Source organism: Artemia franciscana, chromosome 6, assembly GCF_032884065.1.
Source record: "Artemia franciscana chromosome 6, ASM3288406v1, whole genome shotgun sequence".
NCBI classification, from domain to species: domain Eukaryota; kingdom Metazoa; phylum Arthropoda; class Branchiopoda; order Anostraca; family Artemiidae; genus Artemia; species Artemia franciscana.
This window is the reverse complement of record NC_088868.1, coordinates 39,937,503-39,964,040: the sequence shown is the minus strand read 5'-3', so window position 1 is coordinate 39,964,040 and position 26,538 is coordinate 39,937,503. Positions and strand designations below refer to the sequence as shown.

General features: G+C 35.9%; 1 protein-coding gene across 2 annotated transcripts; it reads left to right on the top strand.

The window, feature by feature from the left end:
* Positions 1-126: 126 nt before the first annotated feature.
* On the top strand, positions 127-26,334 carry LOC136028422 (uncharacterized). 2 transcript variants are annotated; one of them, XR_010617832.1, is made up of 4 exons: positions 127-340; positions 9,811-9,988; positions 12,276-12,443; positions 25,116-26,334. XR_010617832.1 is itself a non-coding variant. In XM_065706261.1 (4 exons), coding segments are annotated over exons 1-4 (603 nt in total). In that variant the 5' UTR covers positions 7,985-8,099; the 3' UTR covers positions 25,372-26,334. The 2 variants fall into 2 exon arrangements, 1 of the variants encoding a protein (XP_065562333.1); XM_065706261.1 differs by lacking the exon at positions 127-340 and adding an exon at positions 7,985-8,100.
* Positions 26,335-26,538: the final 204 nt, after the last annotated feature.

Here is a 26,538-nt window from a genome sequence, read left to right as displayed (position 1 = left end):
ATATATATATATATATATATATATATATATATATATATATACATATATATATATATATATATATATATATATATATATATATATATATATATATATATATATATATATATATATATATATAAGGCGTGGGGGCTATCTGCACTGCAATCACTTTTGACGCTCAAAAATATTACTATATAGCTTCCGATTTCCAATCGAAGGAGCACCCTCCGACGTTTATACTACCGTTCCTTCCATATAAAGTGGCAGTGGAAAAAGAAATTAAACACTGGAACCTTATGGCCTTGGGGTTATTATAGGAAGCCTAGTTGCCATTGGATCACTTTTGACTCTTAAAAAGGTAGTTATAACTTTCAATTTCTAATAATTTGCGTCCCTTCCGAGGTTTATACGACCGCTTTTCCATACAAATCTTATATACCTCCAGGGCATAACTTGCAACCCTTTCTACGGGCTTTGGGGGAAGTTATGTTGACCCCTAGTTTTTTTTTTATCTGACTGTCAAACTATTTGAAACAAACTGGCAAATCTCAATATTTTGATCATATTCATTTATTGAAAAGAGGGTGTTTGCGTGTGTGTGTGTGTGTGGGTGAAGAGGGGGTAAATACCATCTGAACCCGTTTGACTCAAGAAAAGTATTAGAGTTATCAATTTCCAATCAAATGTGGCAGCTTTGAAGTTTATACGACCACTCCTTATATAAAAACCTTATATGACCCTGCGGGATAACTTAAAACACTTCCCCCTCAGGTTCTGAGGGTTTGTTTTGACCAATATTTAAATTATTTATAACAAAATGGCTTTCTCAAACTTTTTATCACTAGTATTTGCGGAAAGAAGGGAGGAGAAGGAGGATAGTTGCCCTAAAATCCCTTTTCATTCTTTAAAAGTAAAATAGAACTTACAACTTCCAATTAAATAAGCCCTCTCTGAAGTTTTTACAAGCATCCCTTCCATAAGAACCATATATGCTCCCAAAACATAACCTACAGGATATAACCTTTTAAGGACATTGATGACCTTGAAAAGTATTACTCTCATTCAGAGTTTTAGACTAAATTGTTTTTGCATTGCTACTTAGTTATTTGTCAGAATTTAGCTTTTACCAAAAAGTTTTGGTGGTTGTGTATTTGACCTCAAGTGAAATGATAAGACGTTTGTAAGTTATGTTAAAGAATATTTTTACAGTTGTGATGTAAACTGCGAGAAAAATTAAGATCCTGAGAAAACCTTGCGTACAGAAGCACCATCTCTTGAATATGTTGATATATTTTTTGACGTGTGCCATGATTTTTTTTTATTTTTTGCTGGCAAAACGCTGCGTTTCATTGTTTCGTCTTTGTTTGAAAACTTTATTTAGTAAAAAAAATCTCTCAGGCTTTGAGTAATGCAAGATTAAGTTGAGGTTTTTACCGAATATGTAAAAAAAAGCTTTAAAAAAATTACATAAAAAACAAATTTAATAAAATCATGTTTGACTATTTTTTTAAATCAAAGAGTTTAGCCTCTTATCCATGCTTTTAACTTCCAGAGGACGATGCCCTTTTACTGTTTCTAATGGATTCCATTGATGCTAATTATCTATATATAGTTTTAAAAAGTTATGCTAAGGGTGTAATAGTGTAGTCTGCTCTATCACGTTAAGGTTTTAATTTTATTGACTTGGTTAAATATAGTGTCGAACTTGACTGTTCTAATTTGAAACAATAGGATGATCACAGCCATCTTTGGATGGGGTCTTTTTCTTTTCAAGTTTTTCCCTTTTTGTAAAATCTTCAAATTTACAAGGTTATCTTTCAGAAAATCTTGCTAGTTAAGTGAAATTTATAAATTTTTTTCAACTAATGCAGGTTCAAATTTGGTACATCGTACATGACAAAATTGTTTTTTATTAATTTGGGTCTCAAGATATTTGGGTCTCAATGTCTCAAGATAGTTCTGATACCCGAACATATGGAAAATAATAGGTCGATCGAAAATTATTTTCCCATCCTCACTTCTATGACTATAATCGAAGAAAGGTTAAGAAGGCTGGGTAATATTTTATGACTAGTGGATCAGAGATTGGCTAAAATTGTGCTTTTTGTATTTTTGTATTTGGCCTAAGAAATATCGTCTTCGTCTGGCCTTTTATGTGGTGGAACAAAGTTATAAAAAGGATTTTTAAGGTAATAAAAGCTTTTTAAGTGGGAGATTTTTGCAAAAAGTGAAGCTATGACTTGATTCATCTAGAGAAGGAGCCCATGTATCTGATATCGGTTTATTTGTTTAGGTGTTGCAGTGAGTTGTTAGTAAAAGTATTGTGAAATAGTTAGCTATGTTACAATTCCGTCATAAGCTGCTTTCAACTTTTGGCTGTGGCTGTCGGTGATATGACTTGAATACTAATTTTTCTGGAATTTAAAATCAGATCAATAGGGTAAAAGGTATTTATTATTCTCATAGTTATCTTGCTTTCAACGGTTATACATTTTGTAGGAATTCTTTTATTCTTCTAAGACTTAGTTACAGAGGTAGTACTATAGTTGTGCGCAAGTAAATGATGTGTGCCATCAATGTGTTATTCTTCCAAGGCAATTCAGAAGGGGCAAGGGTAGTAAAGCCTGAGAGGAGAATCATATAACTGAAAGCTGATAATTTTAGTACCTTTTATAAGGATCAAAAATGGTTCGGGTTAGACTGCTCCATCTGATACCCTCTTTCACTACCCTGTAACATCAACCCTCTCTGTGATACTGAATCTGAATTTAACAAGGCTGATCAGACACAAAAGGACAGGAAAATCTCAAAATTAAAATCTCAAAACAGGAAAATTGAGGAAAATCTCAATTTTGCATCTGTCTCCTTATTTATATCTATTTTTTCCTGTTATGTCTGGCAGGTTAGAACAAGATCAAACAGAGAAGCTCAACGGTTTGTTTAAAAGCTATTGCTTACACTGCATAAATCTTAGAAATTAGTCTAAATGGCTCCGTCATATAATGGCTCCGTATCTGGTCGGTTTTAATTTCCGATCAAGTGAGCCCATTTTGAAGTTCCTACGACGAACCCGTTCTATACAAACCGCCCGGGTCTAAAACAGACCAAATACAAAAAATAGGTGACTATACATTGCGCTCAAAAAATAATATAAACTATACATTGTGCTCATTTTGCTACGCATCTTGATCTAAGCATCCTATGATCTTGGTTATAGTGTTTTTTTCTTTTTTTATATGCTAAGACATGTAGATACCCACTCTTAGAAACAAAATTGTTTTGGTAAGGCTTAGGTAACGGTCACAAAAGACTCCTGCAAATATGCTTGGAATTTCAAAAGAGGAATTATTAAATGAGGAGTATTTATCAAAAGAGGAGTTAATAAACGTTAAGCTCAATAGTGTATTAAATGTATTTATTATTAGTTCATTATTAGTTAATATTGGTTCATATCTTCAAATTCAAAAAATTTTCGCCAATGAATATTGGAAAACCACAATAAAAACACGGGACACATTTATCTTACAGATTCATTCATCTTGGTGAAGAATTAAATAAAAAAAAAGTTTTTTTAACATAAAGTAAGGAGCGACATTAAAATTTAAAACAAAAAGAAATTACTTCCTATATGAAAGGGGCTGCTTCTTCATCAACACCCCGCTCATTACGCTTAATTTTGACTCTTTCTCTTAACTCCACATTTTAAAACAATAAGTAAGATTAGCGTAGAGAGCAGGGCGTTGATGAGGAAGCAGCCCCTTTCATGCATGAAGTAATTTCTGTTCGTTTCAAGTTTTAACGTCACTCCTTACCTTCCGTTAAAAACCTTATTTGTTTTTTTTTAATTTCAAACGTTTTTGAATAAACGCATGTTTTGATTTTGGCTCTCCGCAGATGAATAATTAAAACAAAATTTACATATTTATTTTTTCGGCTAAATGGCTTTCTCATAGTTTTGATCGAATAATTTTGAGATCAAAAGGAGTAGGGGAGGAGGCCTAGTTGCCCTTCGATTTTTTGGTTACTTAAAAAGATAACTAGAACTTTTAATTTTTTACGAATGTTTTGATTAGTAAAAGATATACGTAACTTACAAATTATCTTACGTAAAGAACTTCTGTATCCTCATGTTTTTACTACGTATATGAGGGGGTTCACCCCCTCGTCAGTACCTCGCTCTTTACCCTAAAGCTTAAATTTTGTCCCAATTTCTTAGGAATGAACCCTGAATCTCAAAAACCGTAGAATAAATAGTTTTATTACTAAAAATACTTTAATGTAAAGAGCGAGGTTTTATTAGGATGTAAACCCCTCATAAAAAGAGGAGCTGAGCCCATCATATGCGTAATAATTTCTGTTCGTTTTAAGTTTTAATTCTTCTCCTTACTTTCAGTTGAAAAAACTTTTTCGTATTTATTTTGTCATTATTTTTTTTTTAAATAATGCTAGAAAATCCAGTGTTCTCTTTATGAAAATTTTCTTCACCCATGAGAAATTCCTCCAAGGAAAGTTCCCCGAGCATATCCCCCTCTTATCAACTCCCCCCTTCCCCAAAACCTAAAAATCCCCCCGAAAGCGTCCAGACAAATAACCATTGCTATATGTAAGCACTAGACAAAGTTTGTAAGATATACCCCGTCCCACTGGGACTGTGGGGGAGCAAGTCGTCCCCAAAGACACAGTTATAAGGTTTTTTGACTACGCTGAAGAAAATTTTTATCTCAGAATTTTGATTTGGTGACTTTGGGAAAATAATTAGCGTGGGATGGGGCCAGGGTGCCCTCCAATTTTTCGGTCACTCAAAAATAGCACTAGAACTTCTCATTTACGTTAGAATGAGCCCTCTCACCAGATTCTAGGACCATTGAGTCGATAAGATCACCCCTGGAGAAAACAACAAAAACAAACAAACAAACAAACAAATAAACACGAATCCGTGATCTGCCTTCTGGCAAAAAATACAAAATTCCACATTTTTGTAGATAAGAGCTAAGCTTCTACAATAGGGTTTTCTGATACGCTGAATCTGATGGTGTGATTTTTGTTAAAATTTTATGACTCTTAGGGGTCTTTTCTCCCTATTTTCTAAAATAAGACAAATTTTCTCTGGTCATCTTTTGATGGGTAAGACTAAACTTATTTAAACTTATATATTTAGAATCAGCAATAAAATGTGATTTTTTTTATGTAGCTATTAATATCAAAATTCCATTTTTTTAGAGTATTAGTTACTATTGAGACGGGTCACTCCTTAATACAGTTCGTTACCACGAACTGTTTCACATCCAGCTTAAACATTTATAGCAAAGAGAACCGAGGATACACAAAATATAGGATATAGAACAGAGTATTATAGGGTAATTTAGAGCAATAAAGTAGAAATATAGTAATAAAATAGTAATCGATTAATACTGTAATACAGAATAGTGAATAGAGAATATTCTATATAGAATCAAATACTTCTGGGTAACGAATTTTAAGCAATGAGCGAATCACTAGTAACCGGAACTATAAAATATCGGACTTTGATTTTGATAAATATGGCAAAATATCCAATTTATTATGCTGATTCTAAATATTCATGACTCAATAGTTTGAGTGTTACCTATTCAAAACTCCTAGCTTGAGAAAATTTGCATGATTTTCTTGACTTAAAAGTCAAGGAATCCTGGTAATCGTGGTTCAGCCAATAGTCAAGTATCGTAAAAGAACTCATTCAAACGAGAATTAAAATTTATACTGCCTTTTTTAAGTGACCAAAGAGACTGGAGGGCAACGAGACCCCCTATTACTTCCCTTTTCCCCTCAAATTTATCCAATCAAAAATTTCAAAATTTTTGATAGCTTTGTTCAGCATAGTTGAAACCTCAAGTAACTATGCCTTTGCAGACAACATGATCCATCACAGCCCATGGGGAAATATCTCTAACTCATGAAATTTACCCATTGTTTACGTATAGTATTTGTTATAAGGAAGTATAGAACATTTTTTTGGGGGGGATGAGTTTCCTGCTGGGAGATTTTCCACGGTGAGAATTTTCGAATGAAAAGGGAACTTTTCAGTGGTGACCTTTCTAGGGGAAATTTTACACTGAAAAAATTTGCCAGAATTTCCTTACGAAATTATTTTTATTTGCCTTACTTTCTCTTTGCCGACTTAATTGTATATTTAAGGACGTTAAGGGGAATCAACTGCGGAGAAATTCTTACAGGACTGGAATTTCCGAAAGTTTATTTCAGTGGAGGGAGGGGATGATTTTTTTCGGAGAAATTCACTTTGAGATGGTTTTCCATGGGACCCATTTTCCAGCAGCAATTTTCCCCGTTAAGAGGAATCGACTGCGGAGAAATTCTTACAGGACTGGAATTTCCGAAAGTTTCTTTCTTTGGAGGGAGGAGGTGATTTTTTTCGGAGAAATTCACTTCGAGATGGTTTTCCATGGGACCCATTTTCCAGCAGCAATTTCCCCCGGGAGTAACTTTCTACTAAGGGGCGGAGGGCAGGGGACTAAGATATTTTAGGGGGAAACTTTTCCGGATGGAGATGATTTCTTGTAATTCTTATGAAACAATACGGTAATACAGTCTTTTTCAACTGAAAGTGTCCTAAGAAACATTTCTCCCACTGGAATCAACCACAAACATTTTTCGGGGGTAATTTTCAGCTAAGATGGAATTGCCAGGGTGAAGTCTTCCTGTCAGGAGGGAAGAGATTCTATGAGGGAAAAACTTCTCATTGAAGTATTTTCCGTAGACAATAATTTTTTATGGAAGGAAAGCCAAATTTCCCGCATTTTTTTCCAACTGAAAATAAGTAGCAGCATTAAAACATAAAACAAACAGAAATAATTAAGTATATGAGGAGGGTTTTCTTCTCCTCAAGGCCTTACTCCTTACGCCAAAATTTAACTTGTGACTCTTGAAAAACATGGGCCGTTTAATTAGAGTAATAAACTTTTTAAAAGTTCTAACAAAACTTTAGCGGAAAGAGTGAGCTCTTAAAATGTGGATATTCCCCTCATATAAGCAATAATTTCTATTAGTTTTCGTTTTAATGCTCCTACTTTTTTCTGTAGAAAAATCTGGTTTTTATTTATTTAGTTATAGAAAGAAGTTCAAAGAATAGAGCTCAAGGTAAAGCCAGCATAGATCATCATAGTAAAAACTCATAGCCTTTGCTTTAATACAACATTGGGAAATAAACAACTTTTCTATGGAGACTTTTGATTTTTCTTTCTTCTTTTTATGTATGAAAACATTTTTTTTTCCAAATATTACACCATTTCAATTTTCTTTTACCGGTTATCTATACAAGGTCTGAATCCAGTCTTCACCCACCTTTATATGTACTTGATTTCACAGAATAAACCCAACCTTCATCCGCTGTATAGGTGTTTCTTAGCATTAAAAAAAAAAATTCTAGCCTAGGGGATCGTTTTCTGTGCTTAAAAAGTATTAAGCTTGACATTTAGTTTGGCCTCAAAAGAGATTTTTCTAAAAGTAAACAAGATTGTAAAATATAAGGCTGACTAGATTTTTTTTTAACTTGTTTGCTCTTTTCCTTCAATACTACTATTATTTCTAACATTTCAATGCAGCACCAAGCCATCTAAGGCAAACACAACTACGCACACTCCTCCTTTATCCAGTCTATTCAAAACTTCTTTCTTTACATCTTCCCAAGTTCGTGTACCAGATTGATACAAAGTAACATTAGTTGCAACTTTCATTACTTTAATATTTTATTTTATGTAAGTGTTTAAAACTTATATATATATATATATATATATATATATATATATATATATATATATATATATATATATATATATATATATATATATATATATATATATATATATATATATATATACTAGCTGAAAATTAGTGTTAGCAGAAGTACCAAAATAAACCCTTAAACCCTTAACCTGTTTTTGTCAATTGGGTAAGAGTCCGGAGTAGAATATGTCGGAATTAGATGATTGCAATTCTTGCGAAATATGATCTAGCTAACTTTAATTTCTGACAGTCTCTCCATTTTTAGTTACTATTAGTCCATCATACGCAACAATAGAGCCAAGTACTCAAGTGAAAGCTGTAAAGTCTAAAAATTAGAAAGTAAGTAGAAAGTACATTGCAAAAATAATAGGAAAATCTTGGCTGGAAAGTTTAGTTTTGAGTCGAGACACATCTACAGGATAAGGCAGTTCAATAGGCTCTAAACTAGAACAAAGTGAGTTTCTAAGAAAAAAACAACTTCAGTTCTTGGCTAGCTTTCTAATGTTCTTTGGCTTTCAGTTCGCGAATTACATATTCAAGACATCGTTGGTAAGGCATATGTGTATTCAAGGGAAAGCCAAGCTGGACTTTTTGTAATTATAGTTTGTTTTAGCAATTCTAAAATTACTAAGAAAACGTCAACCCAAACTAATCTCCATTTCACATACCCAAATTTAGTTTTTTCTTTCCATTTTCTTCTCCAAAGTTCCAATTTATTAGATTGTACTGTAATGGCTCAACTTATTTGCGTGTTTGTGCCAAATTCAATTAATTTCTTCAGAGAATACCAACTCCGTTAGGTTTCAGTGTGAACATGATTCATCATTCCTCTGAAGATGTTTACAACCATAAGAGGTTAGCCTTAAGCAGATTTCTGCTAAAGATGAGGCAATTTCTACAAGAATAAGTTGTCTTAGCTTCATTTATTTCTCCAACCATATGTCAAATAAAATGCAATGGTATTAAGTCCTTCCTTTACTTTGAGTTATTCATAATCATTATTCAAAATTTTCTCAAGGCAAGGTTTCTACCAAATTGAGGGTCAGAACCAATATAAATATTAATAGATCTACATTAATCATGATACTAAATCTTCGTGTCTAAATTTTTATCTGTCAATTTATTGCTCTCTACACTCTTTTCTAATCTCTTCTGCCCTTTTTCTTTTCGTGTTTTCTCAATATAACCCCTTTCGTAGGTTTGTAATAAAGTTATGAGTTTGGGAGCTATAAACTTAGTTGATGTTACATCATTTCTTTTGCGTTTTACACATTAATCTCTGATCTGTCTAATTAATATCTTCATAAAATGAATTTTATTTAAGTCCCTTTTCAACCATAAGTAAGGTCAGACTTTTATTTATTTATTTTTTATTGTCAAGGACTGATTGTACTCTACTTAATTTTAGTTAAGGATTTTACAACAGTGATTAAGTTTCTATTTCCATTATCTGACTAATTTGTTTAAATGAATTGTGGGCCTTCTCCTTCTTATCGCGTTTTGCCAGCCTTTATCTCTGATCTAACTAAATGTCCACTTTGTAACATAAATCGGAATCAAATTCCCTTTGCTCCAATCGTCCAACCAGTAGTTTTTCCTCTAAAGAGGAATATGGATCGTACTGAATAGGACGTGATAGTTGAATCTGCTAAATAGTGTCAATTTTTCAATTTAATAAATTTTTGCTGAAATATTTTATACTTTATATTATAATCCAGTTGTATTCATAATATTTTTTTGCATTATGACTTAGTTTTAAAATGACTTCCACTCCTTTACGGGCCACAAAGTTTTTATGGGAATGGTACGATTTATTTAGTTTATGTTTTATTCTTTATGTATAAATCATATCTTATTTCTATTTGGATAAGAACTTGTTTTTCATATAACATCCCTATTGTACTAAAGTTTTTCCTAACGAAGATATTTAAGATAGAAGAAGTTTAAAATATAAGAGATATAAAATATACTAGGATATATATATATAAGATTTTGGTTCTATAGTTGCAGCAATACTCGTACTAATATATTTTTAACTTTATTTTTTAGTGTCTTCAAATCCAATTTTAGTCCGCCCCAGATGGGCGGTTAAGAACCAGCTTGCTCTCCCTTTGATAACACAAAGTGGAGGGAAATTATCAGTCCGTGGCATAGTCGAAATATATATTGCGATAACAACACTTTTAGATTCCTTATTTGATGAGTCAGAGGGTCTCCTAAAAAAAAGGTAACTTTTTATTTTTATTCTTGGAGGCCAGCATTGAATTTACCTAGAGGAGCGGTAATTAGGGGTATCAATGTAACCAAAGAAATATACGATTTTACGGCAGTCAATTTTTTTAAGGGGACCAGGTTCCTTGTAACACAAAAGAACAAGAATTAAAGTGAGTAGTATACCCTTTAATCCACCCTTCCGTAGGCCTGTCCCAGTTTGCTATGGGAGTCACTAGCCCCTCGTATCCCCTCAATTGGTCCAGCCATAACATCCATTTCGGTGTTGTATTGAAGCTGTTAACCTTTTGTATTCTCTCAATACATTTGGCCAAAGCCCTTTCCCGGTATTCAGTTCCGGTATTCAGTTGGAGTCAATAATCCCATATTTCCCTTCCATGAGTACAGTTGCTGTCATTTATGATGTGCTATTGGAGTTGCTAGTCCCTCATGTCAAACTACGAACCTAGACGAGAGATTTCACATCTTTGGGAACAATATATGCATATTTTGTTGATGAAACTCTTCAATGGTTACAAATGGGCCCATACGGATATGACATTATTATATCTTGTTGAGATAAGAATATTCCAAAAATATATAACCGGTTTCCTAGAATTCAACGAATCTCTAGAATGCTGTTATCTTGTATTGAGTAATCATTCTTGTTCTCGGTGAAAAAATGAATACAAGGGGGCACATATCCTGATTTTCGAGAAGTTCATGGCATATTTCCGAGAATTTCAAGAACTGTTCCTTATCTGATATTGTGTTGTTGGTGAAACAACACATTACGTTCAGTGACATTCCTCAAATCTGGCTCTTTGAAATAACAAGTGAGCCAACAACATTTATAGCTTCTAAGCAGTGTCCAATTGATTCAATGAAATTCAAGTCTTATGTAGGATTCAACCATGGGACCCAGTATCTTCTTTGATGAAAGAACGACACATTACTCGACTAGCCTGACAAGTCATCAATGATATTATGATTTTAGAAATAGATTCTAGGCAGCCAATGTCTTGTTTCTGGGACACTGGTCTACTGACGTTAAGTGTCAAAATATTGTAGCAGGTTAATTGTGTAATTGAGGAGTTGGATATATGGCGATGAAATCAGTGATTTGTTTCTGAGCACTTTTTTGGCATAATCCTCGGAATAAGTACCCATGGTGACTTGAAATAAATACTGGACAGACATTCTTTTGATAGTCGTTGTGACTTGTTTTGATGCCCAAAAGTTTTGATAATTGTAGCATGACAGATATCATTTGTGTAATTCAATGGTCCTGGCCATATTGGTTTTCCATTACCAGGGATAGTGAATTCGTATGGGTCCTCATGGTCCCCTCCAGAGCCTCTTGTTCTTTTCGGTGGCTGCAGGTACCCCCTCATTCCCTCCCCCTCTTTGTACTTCGATATTTTTTATTCTTGGGACTTTCTGGAACCTATAATTTTTTGAACTTTTTTGGGACTTGAAATATTTTTAATAGCTTAAAGTAATATCACCTTGGATAATTACTAAGAAATGTTAATAATGAGTTAATGGAAATCGTGATTTAATTTGTATTTTAGAGAAATCCAAACTAGGAAGAGACTCCTCCAACATTTTGGTTAGAACATGGCATATTTATTGGGACTTAATATTCCACAAACAAACCACAAACAAACTAAATTTATGTTTAGTCTTTTTTTCTGTCTTTTTCTTTTCAAGGACGGTGTGAACATCTTTTATTATCATGTATTATCCTGAACACTATTATTTGTCAGGATTATATTATTCCTAGGATTTTACCATTCTAAACTAGGGTGATCAATGTTAAATCCATTCTCTGTAATACGCTATTTTTAAAAACTGAATAGTTTAGATGAAATTACTAAACAGATAAAATTGAAATGTAAAATAATTATAAACAAATAACAAATTGACGAAATAAAATTTTTACAATAATTTTGAATGTTCCGGTTAAAACTCATTGATAATAATTCTTGAATAACGTTTGAATTCTCCAGCCTTTGTTTTAATAGCTGTTTGTTGACTCGTGGAAACAAAAGTATTTGTAAAAGTAGTCCTCACCTTTCTCTCTTGTATTAGTACTATACATACCTTAAGGTCATGATGCCCTTACATGGTTTTTGCAGATTAAATTTTTGTTTTAATATTGCGTTGATCTTTGTTTCCGATGATTATTCTTTCTGTCAAAATTTCCAACTGATTAATTACAACACGCACTTCCAAACAAATTCCTGGCTTTAATTATTGTGCTATTTTTGTTATTTAATTACTCTTGTTTACTATTACAGGAGTTTGGCTGAAACAGACAGACTTCAGGTATTTCGTTCCATAGAGTTTGGTCTAGCTTCATTAGGAGTAGATGGCAAAGCTTGTCTCCTTCGCACAATCTGCGAATTACAAAGTAATCCAATTGCTCATAGTGGTCTCTTGGGAGAAGTTGTAACGGCAGTTCTGACGTGAGTAGCAAAATTATTTGTTAAGCATTTCTGAAATGGCCAGTGCGTCTCTAATATTGTTATTCACTTTTAACATTTAGTATATATATATATATATATATATATATATATATATATATATATATATATATATATATATATATATATATATATATATATATATATATATATATATATATATATATATATATATATATATATATATATATATATATATATATATATATATATATATATATATATATATATGGAGATTTAACCGTAGGAGAAGATGGGTCTATGGCCAAAATTTTAGTTTTGTTCCAGTTTATAGGAAGTCCTGCTTTGGAAGCCTCTTGTAGCAGAATTTGAGGCGGTTCCAGCAACAGCTCAAAGGAGTCCGCCAGAATGGCCGAGTCATCGGAAAAATCAACATCTGTGATGGCATGATCACTGGATTTGAGCACAAAGCTGACACGTGAAGTGGTTTTTGTCGTTATGTATTCTAAGCTGACACTGAAGAGCCCTTGGGCCACTGCATATCCTTGGCGCACCTCCGTAGTGATTTGAAAAAACGGGCTGCGTCGACCATTTACTTGTACACAGCTCTCCGTCCCATGGTGCAGCGCCTTGAGAAGTCTGCAATATTTTTAGGTAGCCCAGTCAACTCTAGAACCAGCTCAATAGCCTTTCGATCGACTGAATCAAATACAGAACGGAAGTTAACGAAGACAATAAATGCTTTCCGTCGGAACTCTGTGGTCTTCTTTACTATTTGTCGAATTGTTAAAATCTGCTCGACGGTTGAACGGTCCAACATTAAACCAGCTTGCTCTGGTCGCCAGATTTTTCGAATGACATTCCAACATAGATCTAGCAGGGCTATTGAAAACAGCTTGCCAGGGAATTACAGTAAGGCTATTCCCCGGTAGTTAAAGCTGTCGCTTCTTGAGCCTTTCCTCTTCCATAAGGGGATAATGACATCCTTCCACCAATCCACGGGAATTATCTCCATTTGCCAGAGTGTAGAGAACAGGGTGTGAAGAAACAGGAACAGTGAAGAAAAACAGGAAGGCCTCGCGCTGGTGAGGAAATTCTTTGTCCAAGGGGCACGGGTTCAATCCCAGTTGTAACCAGTTATTTGGTTTGGGACGGGGGTCAGTGGCGTGAGTCTGTAAGCTCAGCCAGAGTCAACCCAGCTCTAAATGGGTACCTGGACAAATCTGGAGAAAGTTAAGCACGAACGGTGTGTGAAAGCCCAGGATGGTTGGCCCCTAGGTCCCATTGCACTTCCTGGCAGGAGGGCCACGAAACAGAGATCAGCTTCGCTGGTTTGGACCTTAAGGGTCTAGTGTCGTCTTACTTACTTTTTTTTACTTACACTGAGGCACCCCCATATTTTATTAGATTTGAGTTTAAGCCGCAGATACCAGCAGCTTTGTTATTTTTGATCCTTTTCACTGCATGTTCGATTTCTGAGGGACTGAAAGGCTCATCTGGAGTAACATTTCTTTCGGGTCCTTGACTGCAAGTTTGGCTGGGACTATTATTAGGAGGCACAGACGGACTATTATTGTTGAAATGTGAATAGGAGTGGTCCTTCAACCACTCAAGACAAGAACCTTCATCAGAAAGAAATGCCCCATCAATGGACAGGACGGGACCTAATGTGGGAGTTTTATTTTCAGATAGATCTCGGAGATGCTTGAATAGCCTGCCCATGTATTTATTTTTTGGAGATAGTTCAATTTAATGGGCTTTCCTTCAATAAAGTTGGTTCTATCCCGGTGGAGAAGTCTGTTCTGCACTCCCTTGAGCCTTTGATATGTGGTCATGCCCCAGGAAATCTTGCCTTCTAACTTTACTCTAGGACTTGCAGTGTTTCATTAGTTAGCCAAAATTTCTTCGGGTAACTCCTCTTGCCAAGTACTAGTTGTGCTGTTTTGCTGGTCTGCGATTTAAAATACTTCCGGAGATCTTCACCGCAATCAAGTGAACCAAGAGGCTCGAAGCGATTCGACACCTCGATGCTGTACTTGTAGCAAATATCTGGTTCCTTTTGTTTCTTAATATTTGCAGTGACGGGTTTTCTTTCCGATCGTCGGGCATGGAGTTGAAGCCGGAGATCAGTGCACAGAAGCCTCTGGTCTACTTCCGAGCTCTGCTGATCTTCAAGTTCTGCAGTTCTTCATCAATGATCTCCAGCGTTCGGAAATGATGATGTAGTCAATCATCTTCTTTGTACGAACTTCGTTACAATTACACGTGTACTGATGACTAGTTTTGCGTTAGAAGTAGGTGTTTGCAATACAAAGGTCGTGGGATCGGCCTAGTTCAAGTAGGCAGAGCCCACTGTTGTTCAGCGGGTCGGGGGTCACAGGACCAACCATGCCGTGCCACACACATATCACCGTGCGCTGTCACATTAAAGTCGACAAGGAGAACAGTTATATCTTGGGGGGCACTGTCGTAAACCATCTGAACAAAGCAGAGTAAAAATCCTCTGTAGTCGCATCATCAGAATCGATGGTCGGGGCATAGCATACGATGACAGTCATCTTGCCATACTTGTGACCAAAGTGGGCCTTCATTAATCTGTCAGATACAGCTTCATATAAAAGTAAGGCCTTTGTTGTAAGGCTATTCAGTGCAAGGCCAGCGCCACTCCTTCTTGTGCTTCCTCCAGACTAGAGCAATGAGTCACTGTTACCTATTCACTCTTCTCCGCCTCCGGTAAGAAGTGTTTCTGTAAGACCCGCAATTGACACTTTACTCTTGGGAAGTTTTTTAGAGATATGGTTCTTTGACGCAGGTGCATTCAGAGTTGAGAAATTCCAGGTGGCTGTTCTTAGCTCACTTTAGTCCATGAGGTTTAGTCTGTCAGTCTTTCTGACGTCGTCAGAATTTCCATTGGTGCGATGGTCAAGATCTTGTAAGGAAATCCGGGTCCTAGGCAATGTTGTCACTTTTTGTAGCACTTGGGTTTTAGGTGGAGAATCGCTAGCACAACCGGTCCTAGGCCTGGAATCTGATTAGAGCTATGTTAATCCTTGGTATTGAGATTCCCAGGTTGGGCTCCACCAGCCGCATGAGGCTGCAGCAGTCCTGATAGAAGTGTTTAGTTAGGCTAGAACCTCCATATCTAGAGGCACGTAGTCAGCAAACAGAGTCTGCCTCATTCCTGACGAAAATTTGTCCATTATTTAATTAAGGATTTCCCAAAATTGCTAGGTACTTCTTCTTTTCAAAAATCATATTATCAATCTTCAGTAACTTATTTTTAACCTTAGCACCACTGAATTTAAAAAACATGTTTACCTCATCATCCGTACCTGGAGCCTTATTATCTTTTAATCCTTTTACTAATGTCACTAATTCTAACTCACTAAACAAATGTTCCATCACATCAAGGGTATCACAAACTGTATCTCGGTTTAGCACATTCTAAAATTTTCACCGTAATTCTCTTTAACTCTTGCATTATCATTAATTGTGGCCCCGTTCCTTTCTGAAACTGGGACAAGGGCGGATAGACTACTCACTCTCAATCTATTAACATGCCAGGACAATATTTTACTATTATATCATCTAGCTGCATCTCCTAGATCCTCGTCAATTTTATCCATTTTCTCCACTTCGCACCTCCTTAGCTCATATTTAAATGCTCTTTACATCTTCTTTACATTTCTTTTATTTGTATATTATTGCTATCACTCAGATAGATCCTATAGAAGCCCCTTGTCCTCTCTATTGAATATGAAGCTTTTTCACTAATAACTCTAGATGCAGTCTTAATTTTTTTTTTCCCCTAAGACACCATCAGTAACTTCACAAATTATTTTTCTAAAATAATTCCAACCGTTTTCCACATTGTCAAATTTTAAAGTCTTAAGTTTTGTGTTCAACTGTTCCTGGAAAGTTTCTCTCAATTTCTCGACCTGGAGTCTATAAGTATACTAATTTCCCGGTAAGATAGTTACCCTTTCGAAATTTTTACCTTAAATTAGCCCTAGACACTACTAGATGGTGATCTTAACTTTTAACATCAATAACAGCACTCCTATATACCCTATTATCTTGTATTATACTGTCAGTCTTAAGCTATAAGACTATTTCTTTATATTTTTTTCCGTGAAGGCGTGAACAACTAAATAATAACCTTTTTCTGGATTTTAAACAAAGCTGTTTGGCAAGTTTTTATGAACTTATTTTGCAATCTGTCGACAAACGAAGATCTCTTACGAAACCTGTCTGACTAGTTTTTTAGCAAGAAATTAGACACTTCATTTAGCCATTAAGCAGTAAGAATATAATTAGGAATTCCGATATTTATAGGCAATCACGTTCTGATAGGGGTGGCGAGAGAAAATTAAGCAGAAGGGGGGGGGAGTGAGTTGATAGCAAGAGCCGTGGTACCCACCGGGCGTGCCCCTTAAATTGCGGGGACGAGGTAGCCAACCTTCAACACTTCCCTTACTTTTCTCGTAAGGAAACCACCAATAAAATGGGTGATAATCGCTCGGGAATAATGGCGAGCGGAGAACTGGTTTATTTGCCAGTTCTGAACTTTTTGCAGTTTAGTCGAAATAATGGTGTTGGTGATGATCTTATTATTCGGCATGCCTTGGAATTCTTTGATGCAGCTGCTGTTGCGGCCGCAAAGTCTGCTTTTTGGAAAGAAGTTTTGCCAGGAGAAATTTGCCCAAGACGTGCAGGAAATAAGGCTACACAGAGTCATTTACGTGATATTCTTGAACTGCTGGCAAAATGTGATTCTCAAGATTTAACCGTACCTACGTATGTTATCTTGTCAGCTAATGAGGTTCCTTCGGTTCCTGACCTGATGTTTTCACATCTATCCTCGAAGCTCACGCGAATGGAACAAGTCATTAATGCTGTTGCGTCTCGTGCGGAAGTTTATGATAACCATTTTCCACCAATACCTCAACCTACTGAACCAAATGTCCCTGCGACTGTTGTAATTTCCAAGATCCCTGCTTCACTTGAAAATCCACTCAAAAGAAAAGAAATTCTGGATAAAGTTACAGGTCATGAATGTGTTAGTAGTATAAAAGCACAAAAAGATCAATTGATTGTTCATATAGACAAATCTGCAGTGAATGTCTTTTGCTCTTCGATTAAAAATACGGTAACATCTTGTGAGACTAAGACTGTCACAAAAAAAAAATACTTGGAATTGCTAAATGAATTCCTCTTGACTTTGATGTTGAACAGTTCTGCAGTGAGCCAGGCATAGCGTCGGCTAGTCGTCTTGGTGCCTCTACAGTTGTCAAGATTGAGTTTACAGATCTATTGTCAAAGGCCCGGCTGCTAAAAACAGGACAAAAAATCGGCTATGAACTTATTCGAGTTTCTGACCCCACTTAGATGCTGCCACAAGTGTAGATCCCCCAGCCATATCCAGTCTGCCTGTTCCAGTTCAGGTCCAAATTGTGCAATTTGCTCAGGACCTCATGTCTCTATGAAGGAGTCTCCCTGTAAACTCAATGAGAAAAGTGCAAATTGTGGTGGTCCGCATGTGTCGTTTAGCTTAAAATGCCAAGTCCTTAAAAAAGTGATTTCTGCTGCCAAGTGATGGCTCCCTCGATATTCCTACTCTCTTTTAATATTAATGGCACTAAGGATGAAGCCTCTATGATCGACGATTTCATAAATGATTACGACATAGTCTGCTTACAAGAACACCTTCTCTCTTCCACCAGTTCCAGTTTCCTACAACGAAGTACATCACATCAGTTATTTCTTATAAATGCCTGCACAACTTTTGGTAAGCCCTCTGGAGGGCTTGCATGTTTTGTGAGGTGTAGCTTAAGTTGTCTAAATCCCACTTGCTTATGCTCGAATGATCATTTTCTTGCCATCCAGTTAGGCAATACTGTTGTAATACTTCTCCCTTCTATAACAGGTAATATATATTTTGGAATTGACCAATTTGGTTTTCAGCGTGGTCTGGGATGTCAGTATGCTCAAAAAGTTCTTTCTACTCTGCTTTCTGATGCTTCCAGGAAGGGCTATGATCTTTATTTTTGTTCTTTAGATCTATCTAAGGCTTTTGATTCTGTAGTTCACTCTCGAGCCCTGTTTTCTTTGCTTGAATGTGGAGTGAATGTTTCTATTGTTTCTTTATTAAAATTTTGGTATGGTCATTCTTTCCTTCATGTAAAATCTTCTCCTTCTGATCCTTCTATGTTGAAGATCTCCATAAGACAAAGTGAGAGACAAGGTGGAGTTTTGTCTCCATCAATTTTCAAAATTTGTATTGCTGATATTTTAAATAGTCTTCCAACAACTTACCTTTTAGGTAGTTCATATGTCTCATATCTTGCCTATGCAGACAATATTCTTCTCATTAGTAGAACTAAGTCTGGGCTTTCGGCTTCTGTTCGTTGTATCTCTACTGCTTTATCGAATGTAGGTCTAACCCTTAACCCTGATAAATGTGAATTCCTTCATTTTGGTCCTTCTCCTAACCAATCTTCTAGACTTAATTGTTCTGAATTTAGCGTTCCGTGCGTGACTTCTTTAAGGTGGTTGGGCATTACCCTTACTAACAATTTAGTCTCTTATCGTAATAAAATTGTTTCTGATGTTAAGGTTAAATTCTAAGTGGGTTATTCTAAAATTTTTGCTAACAGGGGGAAATACAACCGCAAAGCCCTTTCCCAAATTTATTCTTGCTTTTGTGATCACTCGGTTTTATATCTTTCTAGATTGTATTCTGTTTTAAAACGAAAAGATATAAAGGCTCTGAAGTCATCATATTCTCGTTTCCTCCGTGTTTTTTGTATCTTCCTCCCTGGTACATGAACAGTGATATGGTAACGAATTTTTGGGCTCCAGATTTATTAAAAAAATTTAGAGTTTAGTTAATAAATAAACTCTAAGTACACTCTAAGACTCCATACATTTTACTATTAACCCTTTTCATGATCTTCTAAAATGTTTTCTACAATAATTTAATGTGTTATCAGAAGTTTTTTTTTTGTTTATTTTTGTGTTTTTTTCTGTGTGTTTGTTTTTATACTCCGCTGTTTGAAGTGGGTCACAAATAAATTATTGTTATTATAACAATACAAAATCAATACATAATCAATATTACTACAACATTATCAATAAGGTTTGATGTTTTACCATCACGTGAATACCATGTTAACTTATGGGCCATTTTATGACTAAACACCATATTGGTTATAACTAGATAGTTATACCTACAAAATTACAAAATTCTTTCTTTTCCTACACTAGTCTAGTCTAGTTTCCTAGTCTAGGATACCATCTAACCCATTTTTTCTGTGTGTTTTTTTTTATACTCCGCTGTTTGAAGTGGGTCACAAATAAATTATTGTTATTATAACAATACAGAATCAATCCATAATCAATATTACTACAACATTATCAATAAGGTTTGATGTTTTACCATCACGTGAATACCATGTTAACTTATGGGCCATTTTATGACTAAACACCATATTGGTTATAACTAGATGGTTATACCTTCAAAATTACAAAATTCATTCTTTTCCTACACTAGTCTAGTCTAGTTTCCTAGTCTAGGATACCATCTAACCCAATATCTACCGACCGTTAAAATCTCCTAGTAGGAACAGTATATGCCTACCTGGGACCCTGACTGTTTGCTTTTCTAACTTTAAATAAAATTCATCTGAGTCGCTAGTACCTCTGTCAGTCGGCTCAAAAGGGCTACTATAAATGATACCCTGGCCTTTTTGGCCATAAAATGAGCAATTATTATTCTATTATTAATACCTTCACATACTAAACAAGACTCAGCAGCTTCCTTACTCATCATGACCCGTACTCCCTGTGTGTGCACCCCATCCTTCTCGCCTGAGCAAAGAGACTCTATATCACCTAATTTTAATGTTTCTTACACCTTGGATTTGAGCATCTGAAACTCCTAGTAAGTCCAGTTCGAATTGTCTGAATTCATCAGTCAGAATGTCGATACAATAATCATTTCTTAACGTCGTAATATTCCTAGTTCCGATTTTCATGTTCTTTAAATCATTGAAATTACTTTGGACTTAAGAAAAGCAATGATCCCAGATACCAGTGCAGGATGGGAATCAACATATCTTTGCAATTCTGCACCGTCTCAAGTTTGACGGTGCAAATTCGGTGAAAATTCTTATCTTTTTCGATTAATTGGTCGACATCGTGAAGTACTGCGTATTCCAATGGGACTTCTGCTATTTCTAGCACAGCAGTAAGGAAAGTTGTTTTGATTTCTCCTCTCCACAAATCCAGTTTGATTTAATTGAAAACCTTATCTTGCCAGCTCAGTTTTTTCTGTCTGTCACCAGATCAGGCGAAGTAAAGTAACTATAGCCACTAGTTGCAGTGGGAAGACCTCGTATTGGCGAGACTATTGACCTAAGTTTGGGCCCTAATGACTATAGGTAGCGTCTTAATCCATGAACAGCTGAACTTAAATTTAAGGAGATCTTCCAACTGAGATTTACTAGAAACGAGTATTAATTATTGATTTTTATAATTGCCTCTATTAATTGAAAACTTTATTGAAAATTTTGAATTGAGATTTTGTAATTGAAAATGACGATATAGGTCAATTTACTTTGTACAACAACGTTAAAGGTTAGTTAACTCTGGATAACAGTGGCACAGTGTGCTGAACGCTAGACAACAGGGTGCAGCGTCTCTACAGATTAAATACATAATGCACAACTTAAAACCATAACAATTACGTATACTTACGTAAACTCAAAAGGAATCTCATTATGCCTAACCACGCCTTTTGTTTCAAAGCAGGGTCTCTTATTTCATCCTATTCTTTCCGTAGCTTTGGTTAATATGCTTATTCAAAAAACTTAGCTGTGGTTAATGTAGTTATTTCAAAAGATTCTTTGTCAAATCGTGAAAACTATATGCAAAACTATAGTTCCCAATATTATTTATTTTTAAGAGGGGGGGGGAGGTAATTTTAGTCGAATTAAAGATCAGAAGCTGAAGTGTCCAGTTATAAATGCCACCCATGGTAAGCCTTCATTTTCCAAAACATTTCAGAAGAGAAAATAAAAAAGGTTTTTCTAAAGGGTTTGCTTTGAAGGGGTTTCGAGGACTTTATTTATTCACTTTTTAAGTTTTTAGAATTACTCTTTATTTTCCTTTAATGGTTGCCTTACATCTTAAGATAGTCCTGAAAGTTCGGTAAAGCAGAAAAGCGGTACTTTCCTTTGGTATCCAGATTCTACATTCCTATTTATATTAAATCTATCGCATTTTGACACCCAACCGCACTTCAAAAACTTTCTATTAGGTTCAACTTTAGTAGCAGCAGTAGCAGTAACGTTTGTAGCAGTGGCAGAAGCAATAGTAGTAGCAGTAGTAGTATTATTAATAGTAGTAGCAGTAGTAGTAGTAGTAGTAGCAATAGTGGGGGTGGTAGTATCAGTAGTAGTCCTATGACTATCAGCTTAATACTCTCAGTTGTTCCTGAGATATTGCTGATACGCCTTTAAGATAACCTGCATGTACATACTTTCTTTTGACTTACTATCATATTTTTATTAACTTTCTCTGACAGAACATCCAGCGGTGTAACAACTCGACAAAACGTCATTAAAATTGTCTTGTGACGCACACTATAAATTTAATGACGTAAAATCCCCGTTCTTTCCAATGCAAGATCCACTTTTCTCACCAGCTGATTCTCAGATAAGACAAACGTTATTAAAATTCTATCGTCAGCAAACAAGGTAAGACATATATTCCAAGTAAAGACGCACGGGATCGATTTAGATGAGGTAAAGCATTGGACCTAGCACTGACCTACGTGGTGTTTCACACCTCACTGAATATGCCGCTGAACTAATAGCATTCAACACTAGTTTGAGGGATATCCCTGTGAGATAGCTTTCAAAGCACTTGAAGCATATTTAGTGGATATCTAACGACTGTATCCGACTTGGTAGAGTTTGAACATCAACTGTGGGAAATTCTTTGTAAACATTTATCATTAAGGTGTTTCACCTCTGTCCTGACCACTGTCAATTGATTCTACAAGTCATTGGAAAGTTTTCTTCGTCGAGTGCCCTTTGCAAAATCCAAATTAGGTCTCCCTCAGAAAAATATTAGCCTCTACAAAACTATACAGACGCATATGAACAATTTCTCATAGTAATTTGAAAATAATAGAAGAATCAAAATCATGAATTGAAATTACCATTTGATTTTTAGGGCCAGTAGTAGTAGTATTATTATGTGTAGTAGTAGTAACAGCAGCCGTAGTAGTGGTAGAGGTTAGAAGTAGTAATAGTGGTAGCAGTAGTAACAGTACAATTTTCGTAGTAGTAGGAATAGCAGCAGTATTAGCAGCAGCAGTAGTAGTAGTAACGGCAGTAGCAATAGTACTAGTAATAATAGTAGTAGGCGTATTGGCCAGGAAATACAATTTTCTCGGTCGTTCAGGAAATGCTGCTAATATTCTATTTTGACAGTCTTTCTACACATAGCCCATTTTCATTAAGTTTGATATCCCTGTAAATGGTTCCCATTGCGTTTTTTGAGGCCCAGGATCAAAAATGTTTCCTTTTCGATATAACAAACCCTATTTGTTGGCAGTTGCCAAAAGGCGTAACTTATAACCCTTACTCCAAGGGACTTGGGAAGGTCATTTCATCTCTAAATGCATAGGTATTTTACTTTTTGACTATTTTCAACCAAATGGTTGTCGTGATTTTTTATTTGGTGTAATTTGGGGAGTAAGGGCAATAAAAGGGAGTGAAGATGGTTTGTTTTTCCCCAATCATCTTGAACTCCTAAGACTGTCATTCGAACTTTCATTTTTGAATCCAAAGAGGCCCCTCTGAAGATTTTAAATCTCTACACACAAAGATTTGTGGGTACAACAGAAAAAAAGTAGAAAGAGATAAATAATGGACTGAAACCACATTGCTTTCAAGGAGGCACACTCGTGCCTCTATAAAGAGGCGACACACGACAATGTTAAGCGATCTTCGGTTCCAGTGGTCGCAGAGGGATGCATTTCGTAGCCCGAGCTCCAACTAAGAAACCTACAAAATTTCATCCCCCTCCAACTTTTCCTTCATGGGGAAAATCTGGCCGAAAGTTTCGACCCGTCAACCCCAGCCTCCCTTTAACGTTGTCCGATGGGGCTGAAATTCACAAGTTAAGGTCCCCTAGGGCCCAGGAGCTTATCCGCGAAATTTCAGCTCGATCCGATAACTCCTTCCCGGTTTTCCAGAAACCACGCATAGCCACTTAAAATTCATTTTCTTTTTTTTCCTAGACGCCTACAGGTCACATCCGACATCGGATCTGGGTTTATGAAGACTCATTCGATGTGGAATTCTCCGAGTAAGTGCCCTTGAAAGTTTCGTAGGAAAATCTTAACCCCCGAAAGTTTCGACCCCCTAACCCCACCCCCCCCCCCCCCCTTTTAACGTTGTCCGATCGGGCTGAAATTCACAAGTTAAGGTCCCCTACGGCCCAGGAGCTTATCTGCGAAATTTCAGCTCGATCCGATAACTCCTTCCCTGTTTTCCAGAAACCACGCATTAGCTACTTAATTAACGTCTCCATAAGAGCCCATGTTAATTTGAAATTTTTAAAATTTATTGAGAAGTTATATTTACACACATGCAAGTGATTAGCTCAGTCGGTAGAGCGTGGGACTTTTAATCCTCTGGTCAAGAGTTCAAGTTAAGTCCCTTACGGGCGGCTTTTTTTCACAACATCAAAAAAATTTTGATAACACCTGGACAGCTTATCATTTGAGAGATAACAGAATATTAGCTTCTTATGAGCAATTAGAATAAATTCTTTATTATAGGCTTTTGGACGTAGCGATCAAAATAAAAGTGTATAATTTTGTTAACACCTGGACTGCTTATCATTTGAGAGATAACAGAATATTAGCTTCTTATGAGCAAAAGAAACATTTCGGTCATTCTGTCTATTTTTTTTCTATTTTATACAATGATTTAAAAGCGGGGGGGGGGCGGCAGCCACCCAACTTCCTCTCCTAATTCCTTTACGAGGAGTACAGGAATTATTAAATTACATCCACCATGGATTGTAGAAAAACATACAGAAATAATATGAAAAAAACTTCGTTTTCTTAAAGAGTTAAAGAGGCTGCGTCCCAAAGTCGAACCTTAAAACGTACAGGAATTAGAAGAGGCAGTTGGGGGGCTGCCGCCCCCCAAACCCCCAGCTTTTAAAGACTCTTTTGTACAGGTTTTTTTGTGGGGGGACTTCATTGTTACTAATTACTAGTTTCGGCGTAATGGTTCTCCTGTCTTCTTGTGTTTTAACATTTTTCGAAGTTATTCCATTATCCATTCATTTCAATTTTTTGTTAATTAAAAGAGGGCCTTTCCGAAGCCAAGAGCGGGAGGTTAGCAATAAAACAAAAAACCTGTACAAAAGAGTCTTTAAAAGCTGGGGGTTTGGGGGGCGGCAGCCCCCCAACTGCCTCTTCTAATTCCTGTACGTTTTAAGGTTCGACTTTGGGACGCAGCCTCTTTAACTCTTTAAGAAAACGAAGTTTTTTTCATATTATTTATTTAAGCAGCGCTGCCAATAACCTTTTGCACCGCTATTGATCATGGAGGCTTTGGATCCATTTTCTTATGGCTTTTTATGATTATGTTTTTCTTTTGTTTTTAGCCCAAAGGAGGGAATGAACGATTTTCTTCACGACTACATTGAAGCTAGACAAATCGGTCGTATTGGAAACACAACAGCCAAAAGTTGTGGACGCCATTACTCAGACTGTCCATTTTCGGTCTTTGATGTTGTGAAGAAGTGGATCAAGTCGTCAAAAAGGGAATTTATTGTTAACGTTGATGATGAACTTGATCAAACGAATTCTAGCGACAGGAATACAGATAGTAGTGCCGAAATTTCTGAAAACGTATTATGATTGTGATTATTACTGAAAACGAATATTGATATTGATAGTTTATTTGCTAAAAATAACGTTATTGGGAAGAGTGGAAAGGGTATGAGAAGGCTGAATCAGTGTGTACAAAAAAATGCTGCCAACAACTATTTGTTAAAGTAAGAACTAAATTCTGTTAAAATCGCTTATGAAAAAGGAAACATTTTTGGAGTTTAAAGGAATTTATAAGGAAAATAAAGCACTTCTAGAGAAAAGAAAGTGTAATAATTCTAAGAGCTGTATAGACATTCACTGTGAATTGTACAAGAAAAGGCAGTCTCAAATAAGCATGTAGATATCCCTCTTGTTGTGAGCATGTTGTGATATCCATGTGTAGACATCCCTCTTGTTGCGAGGACGCACTAATTTGGTGGATTTGAGCTTTTAATGATGTGGATAGGGGTATTTTTAGGAAGGTTCCATGCACATTCATTTGATATGGCCATCAATAGAATAATATTTTTTTTAAAGTCGTTGAATATACATAAAAAGGCTTTCTATGAACACTGACCTCAAAAACAGCTTTGAGCCTTGCAAATGATCAACTTGGTCATAAAAACCAAAACTTGATGGATTCCCTTCCTTGACAGTCAACAAATACATCCCCTGATGCTTATTCCCCTGACACATTCCCTGATACATCCCCTGATGCTTATTTATAATCAAGATCACGACCTACTTAGCTACTTTGATTTGACCTGGCTGTGCCTGTCCTTACCTAATATTAGCCATAAGGAGGCTCTTTGATCGCACCGTGGCTTGATCATAAATTGGGAATAAGTGGTCCATCCCATTTATTGCAAGCCTTGCCAATTAACTTGCAACACATTCCTGTAAGAAAAAACCGATAACTAAAATTTTGATACTTGGCGAAGCCCAAAGCCATCAAAAGCTCGGGGGGATTTCTTCCCTTAGCTTGGCCGATTTCTAACTGTGAATTTTTACTAATATAAGGGCTTAATTTTTCACTTGAAAGTTTTAGGCTTAAATTTAAATATATATATATGTATATATATATATATATATATATATATATATATATATATATATATATATATATATATACTAGCTGTAGGGGTGGCGCTTAGCGCCACCCACCATGTAGTTGGGGGGGGGGGGCGCTTCGCGCCACCCCTACAGCTAGTATAT